At 41.3% G+C, this 24,934-nt stretch overlaps 1 protein-coding gene across 1 annotated transcript in view; it reads left to right on the top strand.

Moving 5' to 3' along the window:
- EYS (eyes shut homolog) overlaps positions 1-24,934 on the top strand; it is a 1,050,766-nt gene that overhangs the window by 786,224 nt on the left and 239,608 nt on the right. The window contains exon 36 of the mRNA XM_070763632.1: positions 20,042-20,154. Coding sequence (XP_070619733.1) covers positions 20,042-20,154 — 113 coding nt within the window. The remainder of the gene's footprint in view (positions 1-20,041; positions 20,155-24,934) is intronic.

Raw genomic sequence — 24,934 nt, 5'->3', positions numbered from 1 at the left:
TCATGGTCATCAGGGAATTTTTTTAAAAAAACTTGTTTCTTTTTTAGCAGATGCTCTTTTTATAAGGGCTAAATTGAATTTGTGGCCATGTATTATATAGAATTGTTTGGACTGAACTTCCAAAGTATAAAGTTTTTATACTTTCCAAAATATAAAGTTCCAAAACCCCAAGTCCTCGGAGAGGGCGGCATATAGAACATCGGTAGATAATTTTTTAAAAAAATTCCATAGTTTATCACAACTTCATTTTAGATTTTTGTTTCATGACTGAGTCAGAAAAAAAATTGATCTCCCTTTTCTCACAAATTAATTTCAGCAACTATGCCAATAGAAGTACATATTTTGTAACGACATATTTGAATTGCGTTTTTGCAATTTGAGGGTTTGATTTGATGGTGACACCTGTGTTACAAATTACACAAAATTTAACAAAAGCTAGAGGGAATTAAAAATATTGCTGCTTTTTTTTCTTCTTCTTCTCCTTCATAAAAAGCTATAAAGTTACCAAATAATGTAACAGATAACTGATAGCTAATGGGCACTATTAAAGAATAAGTGATTCTTCACAAGGGGAAAATGAACAAATCCAATTAACTGCGGTGACTTGCAAAACTGATGAGGCATTGCACTTTTTTAAAAAAGAGAAAATGAATTTTGACATTGCAAACGATCTTCGTAAGGATCATGATAAAATATATGTACTCCATTGGATGGGAATAAAGATTACCTTCATTCTGTTTGCTGTAAACCAGCTGATCGAGTAAATAGAAACCTCTGACTATTCTCTTTTTTAAATGTCACAGCAATCTCTGGGATCTCAAACAATTCTGAAGATTTAGCATCTTCCAAACAGGATCCCAGCCAGAATCAATGAGAATGTTTAAAATAAAAGCCACCTTTTGAACCTCAAATGGAGTTACTGGCTACAAGCAAGAGAGTGTTTTTTTCAGAACAACCATGCCTGTCATAGGTTTCTTGTTAATGGGAGCAGCAGCAGGGCGTTCTCTGCAGCAATTATATTTAACTTATATAGAGACATCTAGTGAGTGCTTTGGGAAACAATTCTTACAGCTTTAAATAAGGAGAAAGGTGAGCTGCTTGTGGCTTTCAAACCTGGAAGCTGGAATGCCCTGCTGACCAGAAATCATTCTGATTGCCAGTGTCCATGTGCAATCTTTCCAGGACAAAGCCTTCTTTGCAGTATTATACTTAACAGGATTTTAATTGCTTCATACTTTTACAAATGCAGAAGCTGTGTCTCTGGGGTGTTTGGGTGAGATAAGCAGAGACCAATTGATTTTTTTTGGGGGGGGAGTGAGAGGGATTTAAATAGAGGATTTCTTTTTCTTAAATGGAAATACCTTTTTTTTGGTCTAAAGATTCCATTTTTATATATGTAGGAGAGTAGGGAGGTGATGTATGCAGAAGTGGGCTCTGTAAAGCAGGATCATGCTGTAGAAAGTTAGCACCTACCCCTCACCTAGAAGAATGAAATGTTTTAGGAAATATTAAAGAGACAAAATATTATATTTTCCTGGATAAGAAACATGCTCTTGGAGACAGAAACTCAGTTCCAGCCCCCTACCACAGCAGATATTTTGGTGCCATCTTATCTACAGGACAAAAGACCAGGCCAGCCTATCTAAAGAACAAAAGTACTGCAGCTCCAAGGTGATAGGATTAAGACTTCAAAACATGTTACAGTGGTACCTTGGTTCTCGACCACAATTCGTTCTGGAAGTGTGGTCGAGAACCGATTTGGTTGAGAACTGAAGCAATTTAAGATAAATTCCCCTCCTCAGTTGTCTCTCCCTCTAGCTTGCCTGCTTCTGTCCCCATGTCTGTCTCTCTCTTTCTCTCTTTCTCTGTAGCTTGCCGGCTTCCGGCTTCAGTTCTCTCGATCGCCCGCTTCTGTCCCTGGCTCACTCTCTCTCACACACTCTGTAGTTTGCCGGCTTCCGGCTTCAGTTCTCTCGATCGCCCGCTTCTGTCCCTGTCTCTCTCTCTCTCTCTCTCTCTCTCTCTCTCTCTCTCTCTCTCTCTCTCTGTAGCTTGCCGGCTTCCGGCTTCAGTTCTCTCGATCGCCTGCTTCTTCCCTGGCTCTCTTTCACACACACACTCTGTAGCTTGCCGGCTTCCGGCTTCAGTTCTCTCGAGTGTTCGAGTTTCAAATATTTGTTCAGATTTCAGGGCAAACGTTTCTTGAATTTCCTGGTCGAATACCAATTTGTTCGAACTGAGAAGTGTTCAAAAATCGAGATACCACTGTATATGATTAGCACTCTACCCATATAATAGCAGGGCTCACTGCATTGTGAAATCACATGGGGACATTACGTTTCACCAAACATGATTCTTGAATGTTCCACCAAACGTGATTCAAACATGACTCCACATGGAAGTCTAACTACAGCCAATCAAATACATGCTCTTGACACAGGAACAGCAAGCTGAAGGGCAAGTCCCAAGAGAGGTTTTAAATAACCCTCACTCTCCATTCCATGAGTTCAACTGCACCAGGACTTCAAACCAACGTGGTCCTTTTTATTAACAAACCATCTTTCCAATCAGCCACTAGGTTTCCAATGTCTTCCTCCCCACTTGGAACTGAACCCAGATGGCTGTTTCTTCCAATAATTCTGGCTTAGCATCACCAACCAGCTGGTAGTTCACAAATCATTCAATTTGTAGAGTTTGGGATTCAGTCAATGTCGAGTGAATGTTCATTTACATTAAAGGAGAGGCAAGCTCAATGTGTAGGATAGCCCTACAAAATAGTGAGAGAGATGTGTGTGAGAGAGAGGTGGGGGAGGCAGACAGACAGAGACATAGAGAGAATGAGAACAAGAGAGAAGATATGATGTTGATTGTAGCACCAAGACAATTTATTAAAGATTGCAGAAGCTTTGTGTGTATTTATATTAAAGAAGAAAACATATTCTTCTTTTTCTTTCTTTCTTTCTTTCTTTCTTTCTTTCTTTCTTTCTTTATTTATTTATTTTTCACTTCTTTAAGCCATCCATCTCCCTCAGAGAGGCATTCTGGGCAGCGTACAACACAATGTTAAAATATAAGAACAATTATGTAGGAAGGTTGAAAATTTTGGAGGAGGCAACTTTTAAACCCTATTAAAGGAAGTTAAAAGATAAAGGGAGGGATCTCCGGACACTAACCAGCCTCATGGCTGAATGCCCCTCTGGGCTGCTCATGGAAGGCCGTAGAGACATGTTTTGACTCCTTTCCAGAAGGAAAGAAGAGTGGAGGCAGGATGGTAGGGACAACAGCAGAGAAGGCTCTCCTGCTGAACCCCACCAGTTAGAGTTCTTGAACTGTGGGGTTTGTAACATATCTTCCCTGCCCAATTGGTTTGATGTAATGGGATAAAGGCAGTTCCATAGGTAGCATGCCATACATGCTTAACTTTTTAAGCATGTATGGCATGCTTAAACATTTTACTTTTCTCCTATAATAGACTTTGGAGCCATGACTATCTCAGTTGTTCAGAATTTAGCATCTTCTCATTTACTGTAAACAGTAACATGCAAAGCTACCTCAATTTTGGGTGTACTACCGAGAAAGCAATGGCTAAGAGTTGGCTATAACACTATCCTATCCTATCCTATCATAGATCCCAAATCCTAAAGCCAATGTGGTGATTTGGGGTATGGTTTAATACACTGCAAACTTGCCCTGTATCCATGAAGCTGTGTCTTTTGTACTTAATTTGAAAGGTCAGTATTTGGATGGAAAGGAGGATATCATCCACTAAAATAGATCACAGAAGAGGAGATAGGGAGAATTTTAGGGTATCAATTCCAAATCTCTTTCATTGCAAAAATACAAATTAATCCCCTACGTCAACAAATGGCTTTGCATTTCTTCTTGAGCCCTTCAGTGAAGTAATTATCCTTCCTAATGAGTAATTGTTGGGTTGCACTTAATGTTATAGGTTCCCCCCCCCAATATTCAAATGAAACTTGTCTTCCTGTAACTTTACTATTTTTGAATAGATTAGGTTTCCCCTGCCCCCTGCTCATACATACTGACCTGCCCATTATATTCTTCCTTTTCAGGGTAAGTGCTGTTTGCTCAGCACAGAAAAGGAATAAGGCACAAAGACATTATGTTAAAAAATGTAGCTTTATCTAATTTATATCATACTCTTCACTATTCCTTTCCTTGATGGAAAACCCTCCTTGCTTTTTCCATGCTCTATTTCAAACATTTGTTCTTTCAACTTCTCACCTCTTTCTTTTGTGGACTTCAGTAATGCCATACAACCATGAGTTTCTCTGATTCCCCTTCCTTTTTATAGCTGTCTTGTAAAGTGATCCTCATGCATTCGTAGGACTCAATATCTTTCTTTCACACTGGTAACATGCTTTTGTAGTCAAGCCACATTTATTTATCACCCATTAGTTCTTGACTGGATTTCTTATTGTATTATCCTTCAGAATTCATTCATCTTGCTTCGCGTTTCTCTGGATATAACCCTCACTTCCATATAACAAAGAGCGTAGAAGCACATTCTTCTACAGAGCCAGGTTCACTTCTTTTGACAAATGTTCATTTCTTGTAGCAGACCACTTTCTGTACAAATCTTTTTTACTAGAGCCAGAAAGACTTAGCATTTATCCATGGTTTTCCCTATCTTTAATTAACTGTCTGTTGAGATACATTATTTTCTTCTACTTGCACTAGTTTTTCACCATTTGTGTACCAGCTATAGTTCTTCATTCCATTGTCCAGGTCGAATACACCTTAGATTTTGATATATTCATTTTCAGATTCCTTGCTGAAAACCTGCTCCCAAGCATTATTTGGATTCTTTACCAGCAATACAGCATCCTCTGCACACAGAATAACACACATATTTGCATTCCCCAACCAATACAACGCTAATAACAACATAAGCATTTCTTACATTTTGATACATAAATACATTTAAAAATCAAGAGGAAATCATCCATCCTTATCTTAATTCCTACTTAATGTTGAATGATTTCCTAGGCATTTCATTAATTTCCGCACATACTTCCATTTGTTTAGATCACATCACCAGCCAACCCTCAACACCATATTTCTGCAAATATTCTATACTTTAAGCCTAATTGGTTTATCCTACATTTTTTCTAAATCAACAAAGATGCAATAATCTTTTCTGCAATTTTCTTAGGGACCACGGAAGCATAAAAATCTAGTTGCAAACCTTCTGCCTGTAACATATTTCCATAACACTTCCCCAGTGTTTTCCATTGTCTTCTCATGTACCCTTTCATTAAGTATTATGCCAACTAACCAGGGACAGGCCACCAATCCCAGCCCTATCAGAACACGCAGGGAGCACGCACAAGCATGCACACCTGTTCCTGGTATCTGATTCAGCTTCTGCACATGCGTGGAAGCCAAATCTCACATGAAGATGCATGTACATGCGATTCCTGGGGTTTTTTGCTTCCGCGTATGCACAGAAGCTGAATCAGGCCTGGAAATTGGAGAGAAGAGCTGCCAGTCGTTTGCGACAGGCAAAACAAGGTAAGATCTGCCAGCAGGGGATGCCAACCCTGTATGTCCATGGCCCCACCACGTCCCATGGCCTCGCCAGGCCACGCCACCCCAACAGCAGGGCCGCTAGCCCGTGTGGACCCATCAGGCCCCACCGCCACCCCCCACGGCCTCACCACCAGCCCCGCAGACTCACCACTAGCCCCTGTGACCCTGCCAGCCCCTGTAGCCCCACCAGCCCCTGCATCTCTGCCAGGCCAGGCCACCAGCCCCCACAACCACACCAGGCCCCATCGCCAGCCCCTGCAGCCCTGCCAGCCCCCACCGCCAGCCCCCACAGCCCCACCAGGCTGTGCCACTCACCCTCGTTCTCCCCACTGCTTGCTTTGCCACTCCCCTCACCCCTGCTTACCTGGATAACCTCCTGCAGGGGCCATGGCACAGGGAGCAGGCCGGGTGGCCCCAATTCTGGTCAGATGGCCTGTTCTGTCTCTCCCATGCTGCAGACATCTCTCCTGCGACCTGGGAGATCAAAGAGCAGGCCACACGGCTGGAAGTGGGGCAGCCCACTTTTGCTACCAGCCTCAGCTGTCACTCTAGGTGCGGAAGTAAGATTCAGCTGCTGCACATGTGCAACAACTGAAATTTCTTTCCGGCAGCAGAAATTGCTGGTAATTTTTGCTGGCAATGGTAGTTTTTACAGGAATTGCGCCTTTTGTGCATGCATGGTGCGTGCATGCCGGATGGCAATGGGCAAACCTATGTGCTCCATTGCTGTCACCGGAACGGCATTCCCGCCGTTCCAGTTTGAGGCCCACCCCTGTGAAACTGACCCTTCCTATAATTCCTTCATTTAGTTTTTTCTATCCTTCCTTTCATACAGAGGCACAACAATGGCATTCTTGCAAACATTACACACATTTGCACAGTATTTTATGGCTTCTTTTTCATTAAAGAAAAATATAGGACACATTTATACTGTAGATTCATTTCAGTCTTGGTCTTTCTTCAATAAAAGCTAAAAAAATAATAGTGAAGGAAGTTGAAAACAGTCAGGAATTATTAGTATCTAGAGAAGCTGGGAACCCTTGTCAATAACAAAACAAAGAAGTGTAAGTAAGCGCTGGACAAAGAAGCAAGATAAAATCTTCACAGCCTATGTTTTGGATGAAATTTAATGATAGGGAATAACAGAAGAGGAAGCTGATTAATCCAGTAGCACAATTATGAACTCAACTGAAAGTGGGGAGGAAAATGCCCTATCTTCAGGCTGATGAAAAATTTCTCAAACACCAGCTGCAAAGTTATTAGTATCTTGTTTAGAAATGCTGGAGGAGGCTTCCAAGAAAGCAGGCTTCCTACATGAGCACAGCTATAACCAACCCGCTCCTGAAAAGTAAGATTGATTTCTTCAATCCCATTCAGCCAATATGTCATTCAGTTCTGCATTTCCTATACCTATAAACCCAATACTTGTATACCTGTAAACCAGTGGTGGATGGCTCCCGGTTTGGCCCAATTTGGTGAACTGGTAGCTGCAGCAGTGGCAGTCTCCACCACCTACCCAGGATATTTCTGTGCATGCGCAGAAGTGTCACGCACCAGCATATGAGTGAACCGGTAGCGACAGGATATACATCCCACTACTGCTGTAAATCCAATAGAGTGACTGTATCTATCTGGACTTTAAAAGTTGACTAGAACAGTGATGGCAAACCTTTATTCCCTTGGGTGCCGAAAGCACGTGCATGCACACTATCGCTCCTGCGTGAGTGCCCCATGCCCACATGCCTCGGGAGGGAGAAAATTGCCTCTCCTGCCTTCCAGAGGTCCTCTGGAGGCCAGAAACAGCTCATTTCTCAATTTTTGATGGGCCTGGTAAGCCTGTTTTTCACCTTCCCCAACCCCCTGGAGGCCCTCTGGAAGCTGAAAATGCCCTCCCAGAGCCTCTGTGAAAGCCGAAAATCAGCTGGCCAGTGCGCACATGTGTGCTGGAGATGAGATAGTACAACAGCTCACATGCTGGCAAATATGGCTCCACGTGCCACCTGTGGCGCCCATGCCATAGGTTTACCATCACTGGACTAGAAGATGGCAGCAAAAAGACACAGAAAACTCAGACTCTTTGCTATCATCTAATGGCCCAGATTTTGACCTATTCTATGAAGACCAACAGTTCCATAGAACCATTTCATTCCTATCCCTTCCTTATGCCACTCTTAGCAGTTTCTCCTGGGACCCTTTAGAGATTCATACTTTCCCTTCCTAGCAACTTTGGGAGGGAACCCCAAAGGTCTTTCCCTATTAAAGCCAGATACTGAGGAACCAAATCTGGTTTGTGCTACAATATTTTTAAAATGAACGACCTTCTCTTTCAATATCTGTCTCTAAATATATTCCCCAGACTTTCTTTCCCCCAAGATTAAATTTGAAGGACAAGTTAAAAATGCATCCATTTGCATAGCTCAAGAACTTTATAAACTACATGGAAGTGGAATAATTGTCACCTTGTTTAGTGGTGACAATTAGTAATTCAGACATTGTGTCAAAGATCGCCTCCTACGTATGCCAGTCATTCTTTCATATGCTTTATTTATTTTAATTATGTAAATTCTTTTCTGTGATACACATTAAGAAGTAACAAATTGGTTTACATGACCTTGAAAGGAGTCCTAAATTACATTTTCAAGAAAGAGAATTTACGCCTTATTTCCAAAATCATCAGGATAAATCTTCTCACAGCAAGAGTCCATAAGACAGTCTTTCACATATACAGTCTGGATGTTTTCAGACCTGCTGTATTGCTGTGCATGAAATACAAAGATGAATCTGGAGCAAGATGTATATACATTTCAACCCTCTGGAAAAGCCATTATCTATTCTTTTGAATGACCTCCGTGGGTTGACATGGTCTTTGCATGCCTACAGGTAGGAGAGAAAGATAACATTTATATACCTCTGCAGGTCTTAATGACAGTGGTGAAATCCCTTGTTTTACTACCAGTTCTATGGATATGGCTTGGTGGGCATGGCTTGGTAGGTCTGACAGGAGAAGGGTACTGCAAAATCCCATTCCCTCCACACGTATGGGAGAAGGACATTGTAAAATCTCCATTCCCACCCCACTCTGGGGTCAGACAGAGGTGATGTTTGCCAGTTCTCCAAACTACTCCAAATTTCCACTACTGGTTCTCCAGAACCTGCTGATTTCATCCCTGCTTAATGATCTGTAGCTTGATCTACCTTCCTAACTTGGTCACCTACCTAGAGCCCCTGTTATTGTTAATGATTCTTTTTTACAACATTTACAACAGCAGGAACTCTAGCTAGGTGACCAAGTTAGGAAGAAGAAAATTCAGATGTCAAACCCACTTTCCCAAACCAAGAAATTATTTCATTTTCTCAGCAGCAGCAGCAGAAGGCTAGTGTGGTGTTCAGACTGGGAAGCAACTTCTTCACTTGTTTCTCCTTGCACTGTGCAAGCACATGAAAATGTCTTCTGTGAGTAGGCTGCAAAACTTTAGTCATCCTTAAATGGTAGCATATGTAACAAAAATGAAGCCATCTTTTGTTTATGGCATGGGTGTCAAACTGTGCCGTCAAGTGACATTTTCCTATGTTTTTTCCTTCATGGATCTGTGGTGGTCTTGGCCTGTGCATGATGCATCTGGCCTCCAGGCCACCTCCTGATCTATAGGGATTCTCAGTCATCCAGTCATGGTTGTCTCAAGGGTACTTTCCCCCTTTTGTTTCAGGAAAAAACAATGTCCAGTGCCTTTTGAAAAAGCACCTTTGGAAAGCCATTCTATAATTGTCTGGGTTTTGGCAGCCCATACATGATAACCTTATCATGTAAAACTCTGAGCACCACTGAGATCTTGATCAGAACTTGATATGATGTGATACAGGTGGATCTCGACTTACAATAGTTTATTTCGTGACCGTTCAAAGTTATATCACCAAAAAAAGTAATGTATGACCATTTCCCACAGTTATGACCTTTAAGGCATCCCCATGGTCACATGATCAAAATTTGAATACTTGGCAACTGATTCATATTTATGATGATTGCTGTGTGCTGGAGTCATGTGGCCTTTTCAGAAGAAAAGTCAATGCAGAATAATAATAATAATAATAATAATAATAATAATAATAATAATAATAATAATAATAATAATTTATTAGATTTGTATGCCGCCCCTCTCCGAAGACTCGGGGCGGCTCACAACAATAATAAAACAGTGTGACAATGTAAACAAATCTAATATTAAAAAACATCTAAAAACCCCTCATTTAGAAACCATGCAACACACGCATCCCATACATAAAACTATAAAAGGCCTGGGGGAGATGTCTCATTTTCCCCATGCCTGGCGATATAGGTGGGTCTTAAGTAGTTTGCGAAAGACAAGGAGGGTGGGGGCAGTTCTGATCTCGGGGGGGAGTTGATTCCAGAGAGCCGGGGCCGCCACAGAGAAGGCTCTTCTCCTGGGGCTCACCAGATGACATTGTTTAGTTGATGGGACCCGGAGAAGGCCAACTCTGTGGGACTTGATCGGCTGCTGGGATTCATGCGGCAGAAGACTGTCCTGGAGGTATTCTGGTCTGATGCCATGTAGGGCTTTAAAGGTCATTACCAACACTTTGAATTGTGACTGGAAACTGATTGGCACACAGTGCAAGCCACAGAGTGTTGGAGAGACATGGGCGAACCTAGGTAACCCCACGATAGCTCTCGCGGACGCATTCTGCATGATCTGAAGTTTCTAAACACTTTTCAAAGGTAGTCCCATGTAGAGAGTGTTGCAGTAGTTGAAGCCAGATTTACTAAACAACTGCGTTGCTGACTGAACTATTTCAGTGATTCGTGTAACTATCATGGTAAGAGATTTGCAAAATGGGGCAAAACTCACTTATCAACTGTCTTGATTAGCAATGGAAATGTTGGGCTCAATTTTGATCATAAATCAAGAGTTACCTATAATTATGACTCCAAAGTTGTGGATGGTAGAGGGTGAGTAAAGTACCTGATTTTTTTTTCTGCTGCAATAAGGTCATGTATAGCAGTGTTTCCCAACCTTTTTTGAGCCGCGGCACAGTATTCACATTTACAAAATCCTGGGGAACATTGGGGGGGGGGGTGTTCTAAAAAAAGTTTGGACAAAAAAATATCTCTCTTCCTCCCTTTCGCTCTATTTCTCTCTCTCTCCCTCTTTCTCTCTCTCCCTTCCTTCCTTCCTCTTTCTTTCCCCCTCTCTCTCCATCTCTCTTTGTTTCTCCCTTCCTTCCTCTCTTTTTCTCCCTCCTTCTCTCTCCCTCCTTCCCTCCCTCTATGTCTTTCCCTCACCCTCCTTCCCCCCTCTTTCTCTCTCTCTCTTGCTTTCTCTCTCTCTCTTGCTGTCTTTTTCTCTCCCTCTCTCTCTCCCTCTCTCTTTCTCTCCCTCTTTTGCTTTCTCTCTTTCTCTCCCCCTCTCTCCCTCTTTCTCTCTCTCCCTCTCTTGCTATCTCTTTCTCTCCCCCCTCTCTCCCTCTTTCTCTCTCTCCCTCTTTCTCTCTCTCCCTCTCTTGCTATCTCTTTCTCTCCCCCTCTCTCCCTCTCTTGCTCTCTCTTTCTCTCCCCCCTCTCTTCCTCTCTTTCTCTCTCTCCCTCTCTTGCTATCTCTTTCCCTCTTTCTCTCCCCCCTCTCTCCCTCTCTTTCTCTCTCTCCCTCTCTTGCTATCTCTTTCTCTCTCTTTCTATCCCCCCTCTCCCTCTCTCTCCCTCTCTTGCTATCTCTTTCTCTCTCTTTCTCTCCCCCCTCTCTCTTTCTCTCAGCAGCGGCATTGGGCGGAGCTCCGGAATGGAGGCACCGACCGGCGGCGGCTGGATATTTTGCTGTAGCCATGGGGCGACGGCAGGGTGATCAGCTGTGAGGCGGAGCTCCGGAAGGGAGGCACAGACGGTGGCGGCTAAATGTGTTGCTAGACGCCGTACATATCTAGCGTTGCGCTGGGCATGGACGTGGGGCTGGAGCCTCCGTCCTGGCCCAGCCAGCAGGCAAGTGCAAGCCACGCAATTCCAGCATGTCCAGCCGCCGCCGTCGTCCGTGCCTCTGTTTCGGAGCTCCGCCTCACAGCTGATCACCCTGACGTCGCCCCACGGCTACAGCAAAATGTCCAGCCGCCGCCGGTGGGGGCCTCCATTCCGGAGCTCCGCCTCACAGCTGGCCACCCCATACTGCCCGCTGCCGCCGCCATCACCCTCCCGCTGTGCGCCGCCCTCCCGCTGCTGCTGCCCTCCCACCAAGCCCCTAAGCTCACCCGCTGCCATCACCAGGGAAACTCCAGCCGGGCGGGGCGCTGCAGCTGCTGGAAAATTTGGAAGGCGCAAAGAAGGAAGCTCAGCTTCCAGTCTCACGACTTTTTGCTCTTCGCAAAAAGTTGCGAGACCAGAAGCTGAGCTTATTTCTTCGCGGCACACCTGACCATGTCTCGCGGCACACCAGTGTGCCGCGGCACACCGGTTGGGAAACACTGATGTATAGTATGCATGTAACGTGCAAAAAAATGAAATAAATCCAGTTACAAGAACTCATTTCATTCATGCACACCTCCTTGGTAAGACCACACTTGTAATATTTCATCCAGCTTTGGTCTCGATGATACAAATAGTTGAGACCCTAGAAAGAGTTCAGAGAAGAGCAACAACTCCCCCCAGAGATTAGAACTGCCCCTACTCTCCCTGCCTTCCGTAAACTCCTTAAAACCCACCTTTGCCATCAGGCATGGGGGAACTGAAACACCTCCCCCGGGCAATTTATGTATGGTATGTTTGAGTGTGCGTTTGTTAGCAAAATGGGATTCTTTTTTAAATATTTTAATTTATATTTGGATTTGTTATGAATTGTTGTGCTGTGCTGTGAGCCGCCCCGAGGCTGTGGAGAGGGGCAGCACACAAATCTAAATAATAAATAAATAAATAAATAAATAAATAAATAAATAAATTAGGGGACTGGAGCTAAAACATATGAAGAACTGTTGCAGGAATTGGGTATGTCCAATCTAATGAAAAAAGAAGAAAGACATGATGTTGTGGTTCGCTCAGCAACCAGAGCCTTCTGCACTTCCTGGGATCATTTTCACTTCCTGTGATGAGTAATTCAGGAGAAGAGGAGGAGCCTCTGTTTGATGCTAGAGTATGTAGGGCAGCGAGCAGGTGTGACTGGCTCTGTAGGAGGAGGTTTACTCATGAATAGTAGTGCTGACTAACAGGCTACACCCTCAAAGTATTTAAGAGTGAGTTGAGCCACGCCTCGTTGCAGAGAAGAATGCACTTCATTTCAGAGACATCTCGTATTGGCTATTGAATTCGGCTTTTGTTTCAAAAGAGCACATTTTTTGCTTTGCTAATGAGCTTTGGATTTCCAGTTAAATTCTGATATCCATGCCTTTGAAATCTTGCTTCACCTGGTAATTATTATTGTATTTATCTTTTCTCTGGGACTTTAGCCAGCTGATAAGACTTTGCTAGATTTGATTCTCCTTTTGAAAAGACTTTTGAAAAGACTGTTAAAAGGCTCTTATAAGACTGAGACTTTTGTAAATATTAAATCATTTTATTATTTATACAATTGGTGTGCATCTGATTATTGTGTGGCTTGGCCCTGAGACAGAATGGTTTGTTCTCTGTCCACCCCACTCACATCCACTGGGAAAATGGAACAACTTTGTCAGGAGAATGCCCTGTTATAGCAACAGATGTCTGCCCTTTCAGTATAGTTGGCTCAAATTCAAGGGCAGATAGATCAATCGGCTTCCGTTCCTGCTCCGAGATGCCATTGCCCAGTTGCTGTGGCTGATAAATTCAATGGGGATGAATCCATGTAACCAGCCTTCTTGGGACAGTGCCAGTTGTTTATAGTTTTGAGGCTGGAGGATTTTCTCCATGATAGAGACAAGGTAGGATTCATTATGTTTGTTATCTGGCTCTGTGGCGTGATGGGTTATTTGTGCTTAACAGTCCTCTCCTCCAGGATTTCAGGGTGTTTTGTGCTCATTTTAAGGAGATGTTTGTGGATTCCATTAAGGCCCAAACAGCCTCTTGGAAATTAAAAGAGCTCAAGCAAGGTCAGAAACCCCTCCAAGAGTACATTAGCGAGTTATGTCTTTTTAGCCAGGACTCCAGGTGGAATTTTATTTATTTATTTATTTTATTAATTAGATTTGTATGCCACACCTCTCCGCAGACTCGGGGCAGCTAACAGCAGTAAAAAAGACAAATATAACAAATCTAATATAAAAAGTAATTTTAAAAACCCCAATTTAAGAGACCAATCATACAAACAGACATACCATGCATAAATTTTATAAGCCTAGGGTGAAGGGAATATCTCAATTCCCCCATGCCTGACGACAGAGGTGGGTTTTAAGGAACTTATGAAAGGCAAGGAGAGTGGGGGCAACTCTGATATACAGAGGGAGTTGGTTCCAGAGGGTCAGGGCCGCCACAGAGAAGGCTCTTCCCCTGAGTCCCGCCAAATGACATTGTTTAGTCAACGGGACCCGGAGAAGGCCAACTCTGTGGGACCTAACCGGTCGCTGGGATTCGTGGTCCGATGCCATGAAGGGCTTTATAGGTCATAACCAACACTTTGAATTGTGACCGGAAACCGATCAGCAACCAATGCAGACTGCGGAGTGTTGGTGTGACATGGGCATATTTATGAAAGCCCATGATAGCTCTCGCAGCTGCATTCTGCACAATCTGAAGTTTACGAACACTTTTCAAAGGTAGCCCCATGTAGAATGAGTCAGCTCTCCTGGTTGCCTTCCTGGATGGCTTATCATTCTGCTTGCTGGATGAGCTGGCTCAAGTTGAGGTTCCTCCCACCCTGACAGAGATGGTGCAACTATGCCCGCGAATTGACTCTAGATTGCAGAGTAGAGAGTCCAGGCGTGCTGCCCAGATAACTCCCATCTCTTCATCAGCCTCAGCTCCACCATGTGGTAACCAGCTCCATCTTGTTTCTGCACCTCCACCACGTGATCATCAGATCCATCCTGTTTTTCCAGTGGCCTATCCAGCTTTAGTCCCATGCATAGAGCCTGTTGCAGCCAGGCCTCGCTTGTCCTCTGAGGTTTAAGATGTGGGATTTTTTTCCACTGGAATTCATTCTGAAATAGCTTAATTGCAAATTGCTTATTTCACCATAGGGCACACATGCGCATGCATGCACACACACAAACACACATGCAGAAACATACAGGGTGGGGTTTTTTGTATTTTTTTCTTCATAAAGAATCTAGGTCAGAAAATGTAGAAATCAAATAATAATTTTCTAAGTCAATAAGATCTAAGTTATGAAGTGAGGTATGTGCTTATGTAAACAGGCTTTGAAATATTGGAGGCAGGAGGAGACAAGAACATAATTGGTAAAGAAATGGAGGAAGTGCCATTTATGACAGAGCTAAAACAAATTATAAAGGTTGTTGTATTGCTTTAGCTAAGGTTAAAAAAAGGAGGGAAGGATTTTCCTTCCCTTCACTTTCCTCTTTTTTCCCCTCCTATTATTACCCCCCACACAAATATTATAATTTTAATAGAATAGAATGTGATTGGACACACAAGAAATTATTTATGAAAGTGCAAATTTAATTTAATTTAATTTAATTTAATTTAATTTAATTTAATTTAATTTAATTTAATTTAATTTAATTTAATTTAATTTAATTTAATTTAATTTAATTTAATTTAATTTAATTTAATTTAATTTAATTTAATTTAATTTAATTTAATTTAATTTAATTTAATTTAATTTAATTTAATTTAATTTAATTTAATTTAATTTAATTTAATTTAATTTAATTTAATTTAATTTAATTTAATTTAATTTAATTTAATTTAATTTAATTTAATTTAATTTAATTTAATTTAATTTAATTTAATTTAATTTAATTTAATTTAATTTAATTTAATTTAATTTAATTTATTATTTTGATCTACAGATCATTCCTATGCATACACATATATGCACACATACATACCTACACTTTCCAACTAGCATAAATATGTGATTTGTTGATATATAGCAGTGATGGCAAACCTGTTTTGGTTCGCGTGCCAAAAGGGTGCATACATGTGTGCTAGTGTGCACATGCATGCCCCCACCCATGGCCCCCCTGCACATGCACAAAACAACCCATTTGCACTCTCCCATGCGCTGCCTCCTGCACATGCACATATGGCAAAAACGGCCGAACAGGCCAACTGAAAGTTCAAAAATGAACTTCCAGTTGGCCAGTTCGTCTATCCTCTTGAAGCCGGCAGATGGTGAAAAGGGTCAAATGGGACAATCAGAAGTTTGTTTCCAACTTCCAGTTGGGCTGAGGACAGACTTCAGGAGGCTTCCCTCCTTTGTGTTGGAAGGAACGTCCATCTGATTCAGTGCAAGCTGGGACAAAGATGATGGAAATATAATGGGGCTGGAGGCTGATTGGAAAGAAGTTCCATTTATTGGTGACAGAACCACCAGGGTTTGTGGTTCTGGGTCAGCTGTACAAATGGTTGAATGACTGGATGAATCTTTTTAGGTTTTTGTGACTTTGAAGTTTGAACTGTTCTGGGATTGTGCAAAGAAGGGGCTTGTGGTGTTGGGTAATTCCTATTGGGGATAATGGGCTTTGTCCTGTGTTGGATCTTGGTGAGGGGCTGCATCTAATCCTATCACTCTGCTTTTGTTGGCTATCAAACCTTACTGCAAGGAGTTTCAAAATATCCTGTCTTGAATGGATTTCTGTCTGCAATATTTTCTTTGCTTATGAATAAAGCCAACTAGATGGTTGGATTCCTCTCTTAATAAGCTCTTTATCTCCTTAAGTGCTGGCATCTGCTGTGGGCTATTATGAAAGACTGGGGGCTGCTTTCTGCCTCTTAAAATATGTTTCTCCATTTCTCCTTTTAGGAAAATATAATATCCTACCTTTTAAAAAAATAATATTTCCCAGAATATTTCATTTTTGGGGTGGGAGCTTCCCATACTGTTCTTGTTTGTGTTCTGAAAAAAAGAGAAGCGCTTGTTGGTTGCTAACAATGAAATTGAGTGTGTTCAATGTACTAAACAGGTGTAACTCCAAACAAACCTACATAAAAAATCATTCATGTTTTCAGATGAATCTGTTAGCATTGTCATTGTGATCGATAGCACAGTTTTGTGGCCCTTCGATGACAAATGTTTAAAAGTCAATGCCTTCCCTCAAATGATGATTTTTGCATAAGCAGCTTTGTAAATAGATAGTTCTTCTATGTTTTATTTAGCCTGGCTTTACAACAGCCAAGAAGGTGAGTAGTTTCATAGGAATGCTTGTAGAGCAATCATGCTCAAGGCAAGAAAGCAAGGCACATAATTATTTCATTTCTATCTGAGAAGAAGAACATTGTATTGAAAATATGCTGATCACAATTCCAGAGGAATTGACCAGGGGCACAGTCTGTGGATTTCTCTCTTCTGACAGTCAACTCATACCATAAAATATTCACTTAGAGTACCATTTTCAAGAAAATGCAAATTTCCTCCACCTCCTCTCATCCCCCTCCTTTTAAAAAAAATATATATTCCCAAACTACATTGTTAATTTGCTGCTCGGAGTGCAATATAGATTTTAGGTTGCTATGGTGATGATTCTAACCCACATCGATGTGACATTAGCAATGCAGCGAAGCCTGTGCTATAATAACGATCCTTTTGACCTTTGCTTATTTTTGATCAGGAAGGATTGTTTTGCTTTAGCAATAATCAAAATTTGACTTGAGATATTAGTGGCTGTGTTGTATTAAAACAAAGGTGCTTAGAAGTTGTATTCAGCAGCAGAGATTAACTGCTCAGAATATTATGTGGTACAAACAATTGTCATGGGGAGTATTGCCTCGGAAATCAATAAATAATTCCTTACAAGCTCCATGTCGAGATCACATTTCTCATCACATGAGAACAGGAGGTGAAGCCCTTCGGTTAGTACAAAACATTCAAAATCATATTGATCTGATCCAGATAGAGTAGTACCTTGCAAACATTTCTTGCAAAGCAACGGTTGAGTTGCTTGCTGTAGCAGAGCTTGTCACCTCTTGGGAATTAGAATATGACTTTTAGCCCTCAAGTCCCTCATCATCCACTTTGCTGCATTGGGCATAAAACCATGATTACAGCTGTCCCTGCTATTGCCACATGGTGTTCTTTACTTCTCAATATAGATTAAGGTGAGATTGGAAAACCCTGTTCGAAGATTTATTTTGTTTTATTAGATTTCTTTTATCCTACCTTTATTACTTTATAAGTAACTCAAGGCTCTTCCTCCTTCTGTTTTGCCCACAACAACAACACCCTGAAGTAAGTTGGGCTGAGAGATGATGATTGGCCCAAAGCACTTAGCTGACTTTCATGCCTAAGTGGGAATAGATTTCATAGTCTCCTAGTTTCTAGGCTACTTAACCACTACACAAAATTGGCTCTTTACACTGAACTAACTTTGGTTGCTTATGATGGTTTGCAGCAGTGAAGGGCTATCAATTTTTTTACTACCACACTGTGGGCGTGATTTATGCAGTAAGCCCTGCATTGTCTTTCAAAATCTTTCAGTGCAAATAGGGTGCTCTGGGGTGGAGCTCCATTTTTGCTGCCCCACTGTGTTCATTCGATTTAAGTTGAGTTGGGCCAAGTAAAAAGGTTAAAAAAAGCAGAACTCTATCAGGTGATCGACAGGGATGGGCCAGATGTGTAAATAGCCCTTATATTGGCGAAATTCCCAAAACTCCTTACCTGAGTTTTGGTATGAGCTCAGGGTACTGGGTGCTAGTGAGAGGGCCATGGCCATGCCTGCCTCGATCCTCCACTGCTCTGGAGCCTGCCCAGGCTCCACAGATGGCAAGGGAAGGCTTCCGGTGCTGCGTGAGCCCACGGAGCCAGCATCCGGAACCTGGACAACTGACCACAGGACAAGGCATCAGCCATCTCGTTTTTGAGCCCCAGAACATGGTGGGCCAAAAACAAGGCAGTCAGGGACAAAGACCTGAGCACAAAATTGTGGACAAGTCGCATAACCCTGTCATTCTTAGAAGACAGGGCATTCACAACATGGACAATAGCAAGGTTGTCACATCAAAAGTGCACAGTCTTGTCCCGAAATTGTTCCCCCCAGAGCTGTAAAGCCTGCTCTGGGCCCCCGCATCACTCGGGGGTCTGCCAAGAGCTGCAGGAGCTGAAGGGGCCATGCCTCCTGGCCCGTAAACAAACCGCCACCTGGCGTCCAACTCATCCAAACGTTCTATCACCCTAGACCAGGAATGAGCAGGTAAAGATGAGTTACCTGCTGGTGTGTAATGGGACCTACCCCCCGCCCTCCATGCCCTATTCTGGGCCTCCTCATTGGCCATCCTAGCCCTGGCCGAGGGCCATAACACCCTTTGCAGCCTAGCCGCCGGCTCAGGGACAGGAGGCAAGGCCCTTTGCTTTTTAGGAGCCATGCCCACTAAGCACCCTATTCCCTTTTAAAAACTAGCTACTAAACCCTTAACTTTCCCTTGGAGAGGGTGTGCAAAGCTAGCTCCCAAAGTCCACAGGGGCCGTAAAGCCCTAAGCCAGGCCTAAAGGCCAGTTCAGTCCTACCCCACCCCCCGAGCCTAAAAGGCTGAAAGGGGCAGCAGGCCTCCGAAGGGGCTGATTGCTGCCCAAAGGATCCCCCAACTATCAGTGGGGGGGGGAGCCCAGGCTCTTCTTGCCCCCGAGAGGAAGCGAAGGGCAATCTGGCCCAGCCAAGTCCTGTAGGCCCAGTCCTCCTCACCCCCACCCAAAATGGCCATGCCACGAGGCCACCCAAAATGGCTTCCCGTCTTCAGCAAACACCAGCCGGGTGTTTGCCTGCTCGTCGTCGGGGCGAAAAGGATGCCCCTGAGCCAGCACATCCCTTTATAAAGGGCTGGCTGGCCATGCCCCGACGACATCATCGGACGGCGCCGATGACAGGCATGGCCAGGATCTCATGAAATCTCGCGAGATCCCGGCCCTCCAAGATGGCGGCTACACCAGGGACCACGTTTCCCCGGCCCCTCTGAAAATCTGGCTGGTGGTAAGTTGCCAGCTGGGCATTCTTCAACAGAAATTATTTTTAAAAATATTTAAAAGTTTATATCTGACCCTTGGAAATCAATGAATTATACGCATTGCATTTACTACTGTTGTAATGTATATTGATGTAAATGCTACCATTCTACCCTTCATAAGGAAAAATGTGTATCTAAATATATCCCCCAATGATCATTATTTTGCTTTCAAAAGACAAAACATGCTGAGCACTAATGTGTCATCCTGAAAGCTAACTTTTCTGGGATCATTAGCAAAATCTTTATTTTTACAAAATGATGTTATAATGTAATTGCAATTTAGGCTATATAAAGAATCAGGTCTAATTCCCCAGGCAATGAAACATATTGGCTTCAGCATTGGATTGACTTCAAATCATAATCCCAAGAAATATCTACCTCCTTTTATTTTATTTTTTTCTTTAGGTAGCTGGATCCATCTATAATTTCACTGGCTGTATAGAAGTTACAGAAATCAATAACCTGGGACCTTACACCTTTCCTAATGCTGTGGATAAAAACAATATTGACAGCTGCAGGTAAATCAACTTCTATGTCTTTTTCAATCAAAAGAAACTGATCCTTTACAATTCTCTAGGCTTCAGAAACTTTGTCTTGTTTTTATTTGGGTCTGAAGTACATGTACAAAAAATCTGTGTGTGTGTGTGTGTGTGTGTGTGTGTGTGTGTCTTTCTCTTTCTTTCTTTCTTTCTTTCTTTCTTTCTCTCTCTCTCTCTCTTCCCCCCTCCCCTCTTTCTCTCTCCAGTTTCAGCTCTGGGTCTGACTTTCCCAACAACATCAGCAAGCTACCCTCAAATAAGCTTCAATTATTTTGTAATAATTACACTATCTTTACAATTAAACAACCTTTAAAGATTTTGTTATGATTAAATAAGCATTTATAATTTTGTTAAATAGATGCATTTCATATTAATAAAATGGAAGTTCTCTGATCATTATTTTACAAATATATTTATATTTAAAAATTCAAATTAATGGTCTGCAGGACTTAAAATTATGAATTAGAGTCCGTGGGATTTAAAATTATGAATTTGGGGTGCCGTCAGATTTAAAATTATGAACTTGGTAGTCCTTGAGGTCCAAAAAGTTGGGGACCCTATAGTGTGGTTTTGAGGGTAGGAGTTGAAACAGTTTGTGTCCAGGATCTGAGGGGTTTATAAATATTTTCACAAACCTCTTTTTGACTTGTGCAGTATACATGTCTTCAATGGAAGACAGATTGGTTAGCAATGGTTTTTTCTGCAGTTCTGATTATCCTTTGAAGTCTGTGTCTTGTTGGGTTGCAGAACCAAACCAGACAGATATAGAGGTGCAGATGACAAAACTCAATAATTCCTCTGTAGAACTGTATCAGCAGCTCCTTGGGCAGTTTGAGTTGGCTCTTTGTTGTGCTTTTTTGATGACGTTTTTGATATTTTATTTATTTATTTATTTTGTCCAATACACAATAATACACAATGAAGGTTATAGAGAATATACTCGAGTGAAATGTATTAGAGAAAGAATAGAAGAGAAAATATAGGAATAAAATGTACATATGAGAGAATAGCAGAAAGTTTATAGGGATAAAAGATAGACTATAGGACAGGGGACGGGAGGCACGCTAGTGCACATATGCACGCCCCTTACTGACCTCTTAGGAATCTGGAGAGGTCAATCATAGATAGTCTGAGGGTAAAGTGTTGGGTGTTAGGGGATGATACTACGAAGTCCGGTAATGAGTTCCACGCTTCGACAACTCGATTATTAAAGTCGTATTTTTTACAGTTAAGTTTGGAGTGGTTAATATTAAGCTTGAATCTGTTGTGTGGTCTTGTGTTGTTTTGGTTGAAGCTGAAGTAGTCGATGATAGGCAGGACATTGCAGGATATGATCTTGTGGGCAGTACTTAGATCATGTTTAAGGAGCGTAGTTCTAACTTTCATTATATAGATAAATAAATATATATAAAGTTATATATAACTTTCATTATATATTTCAAGGAAAGTGAAGATGGTGTTACCCATTTAAAGTGGAGTGGTTATCTTGGTGAACAAGGATGGCAGGAGATGAAAGGCACTGGTATTCCCTTTTAATAGAAGCTGTTCAAATCTATTTATTTCATCTGATTAAAAAAATAAGTTTGAGATTAAGAATGATTCTGTAAAGCAGCAGTTACATCTTTCTAAAAGTTACATTATGAATTAGCAATTTTGGCCAAGACATGTGGCTAATTCAGCTTTATTCATTTATTCTTCTTACCTTTCACTTGCATACTAGAACAATAAGAGTGTTTATTAGATCTGAGGGACTTGGCTGAAAAAAATAAAATGGGCCAAAGGCTTCTGGAGAGAGAGAGTTGTTTCTGCTGCTTAAAATATGTGCTTATTCAGACAGGGAGGAAAATTGTCAATTTTATACAATGCATCTGTCAATAATCATTTTGTAAAGTAGGCAGGCAAGGACTTGGATTCAGAAAAAACAAAGACAGTATTGAAATTTGATGATGAAAGATAAAATTCATACAAAACATTTCTTTCAGGTATCTTAAGCCTGAGTTACTTTATCGCTCTCAACATTATTCCAACATTATTCCCATATGGCTGACATCTCGTAGTTATAAGATTTGTTCAGTCTTCCAGCTCATGTTACTTTGTGAAGAAATGCAGAAATATTTGTAAATTCACACTCTTACCGAACCAAAATCAGCGCATTTGAAATTGGTTTTGATGTCTGGTTGACTATGAATTTAGATGGGCAAACATTTAAAGAAGTTATTATTTATAGCATATAATTTTAAGAATATAAATTTAATATATTTCACATCTTTTATTCTCTGATCACTGTTGTGCAACATGAATGGAATTTCATTCTCACACTTTAGGATATGTTTTATATTGTACAATTATTATTATTGTTAAATAAAGCCTTTACAGTACTAAAGAATATCCCTATGGATTTGTTTGAAATCTCCAATGTGCTACGCAATTCTTTCAAATTACAGTATTTGCAGACCTTGACTAGCTTAATAGAAATTCTAAAACTGTTTCTGAAGTGCCAATTCTTTTATATTCTTTTAGTTTCTTTTTTATGATGCCAGCTTTATCACCAGTGAAATTGGGTTTGCCTGATTCAGCATTAACTCCTGTCCTGTAGGTTTAAACCCAAGCAAGCAAAAATTCTGTATTCAGATGTTAATTTTTGGTTTAAATGGAACTGGAGTGAAATGTTATTGCTTGCTTTTGCAGCCATGTATGACATTTAGCCTTCCATAATGAGAAAAATAACTGGAGAAATTGCATATATCTTCAGATTTAACGATAGATAGATAGATAGATAGATAGATAGATAGATAGATAGATAGATAGATAGATAGATAGATAGATAGATAGATAGATAGATAGATGAAAGATAGAAAGATAGAAAGATAGAAAGATAGAAAGATAGAAAGATAGAAAGATAGAAAGATAGATACTAGATGGGTGGGTGGGTGGATGGGTAGGTAGGTAGGTAGGTAGATAGATAATTTTAAAAACTATCTGTGCCACCAGGCTTGGAGCCATTAGACCCTAGCTCCCTGGTCGACCAGTGTAGTATGTCTTGATGTGTGAATGGGAATGAATGATTTTAAATGTTATTAGAGTTTTTAAAGTTTTTTAGCTATATTGATTGGAATTTTTAGATATGTATATATTGCTTTGATATGTTGTGAGCTGCCCCAAATCCTCGGAGAGGGGGGGGGCATACAATTCAAATAAAATAAAATCAAATAAAATCAAATCAATCAACCAACCAATCAATAAATCAATAAGTAAATTTGCATTCTCTAAGCCTATAATGATGAACAATACTTTTCTATAGATTTTTAGGACTGAGCCTTATTAAGAATATAATAATAGAAGTTTCTCCGCTTTTAACCATTGTGTACATGTTGTGGTTCACCTATTGAACCTTCATTGGAAAGCTTTTTCCAAAAACAATATTCCATGGTTTTTGCCTGCCAGTAGTCCAAGCCTTCCTTCCTTCCTGCCTTCCTGCCTTCCTTCCTCTCTATCTCCTTTCTTTCCATTCCCCCCCCCCCACTTCTCCCTCTCCTCTCCTTGCAATTTTGACACTGTCTACTCAACTGATTCTGGGATGTTCATAAAAACATAAAAGCCAATACCAGCTCAAAATAAGGTGGACTCTGGGCACAATATACAAACACATGCCAACTGGACCAAAACCTTGAGTGATAGGCAGGGGTGGGCTTTTAGATGGAATGCTAAATTGGGCTCATCGCCGCGGTTCTTGAGTCATAGCAGGGCAGCGCGATTTTGCTTTTGCACCTGTGGAAGTAGTAAAATTGTACATGGAGTCATAGATGCGCCTGTGTTTTTGGCAAGGTTTTTTTTGCTTCTGTGCATGCCGAAATATGGGCGCACCTACAGCTCCATGCGCAATTTTGCTACCTCCACAGATGCTGAAGCAAAATCGTGCTGGCCCTAGCACTCACGAGCCGCGGTAGCGAGCCCAATTTAGCCTTCTGGCTAGTAGCCCACGCCTGGTGATAGGTGATTTCTCAATTAAGAGTTGTAACAGTTGTAACAGATTAACAGAATTGGAAGGGACCTTGCAGGTCATATAGTCCAACCTCCTGCCCAAGCAGGAGAACCTTACATTTGGCTCTATTTAGGATAATCTGGCTCAATGACATATACAGTAATATTAATAAATTCCCTGAATCACATCCAGACCCAATGCAGTTCGTATGCATATTGAGGCATGCCCACCACTACTCATGCTGCTGTTTTCTAGACCAACTAGTGATTTTCCAAGGTAACCTTATGTTAGAACATTCTTCATAGTCAAGATTCCAGATTATTAGGGCAGGAGTGATTGTCTCCATCTGATAGAGCTGATCAAAGGCCCTCTTCACCAACCAATGTCATTATTCCTTAAATGAACATGAAACAGAGAGACAAATCTTTCATTGCCAATTTCTGAATACTTTCACAGCTGAAAATCTTTACACTGGGGGTGAGCCTGCTAAATAGCTAAGATAATTGACCAGCCTGTGCCAAAAAAGGTAGAAGACAATTCTAGAGCCTTAGAAACTCTATTTCATATAGAGAATACTTCTAATCTTCTCATGGAGAAGGATGCCAATATTTTGTTTCATTCAGAAGAAACAACCATTTTCATATCCATTATATTTGCTAACGTTTAACATGGATTTTCTTAAAATTGCATTTTACTTCATTTGTTTATTGGTGATCAATGATTTGTGTATAAAAAGATTTTCTATAATGGTATTTCAATAAGTTGTTCCAAGGGTAT

Source organism: Erythrolamprus reginae, chromosome 1, assembly GCF_031021105.1.
Source record: "Erythrolamprus reginae isolate rEryReg1 chromosome 1, rEryReg1.hap1, whole genome shotgun sequence".
Classification (NCBI taxonomy): domain Eukaryota; kingdom Metazoa; phylum Chordata; class Lepidosauria; order Squamata; family Dipsadidae; genus Erythrolamprus; species Erythrolamprus reginae.
This window is presented reverse-complemented; position numbering and strand designations above follow the sequence as displayed.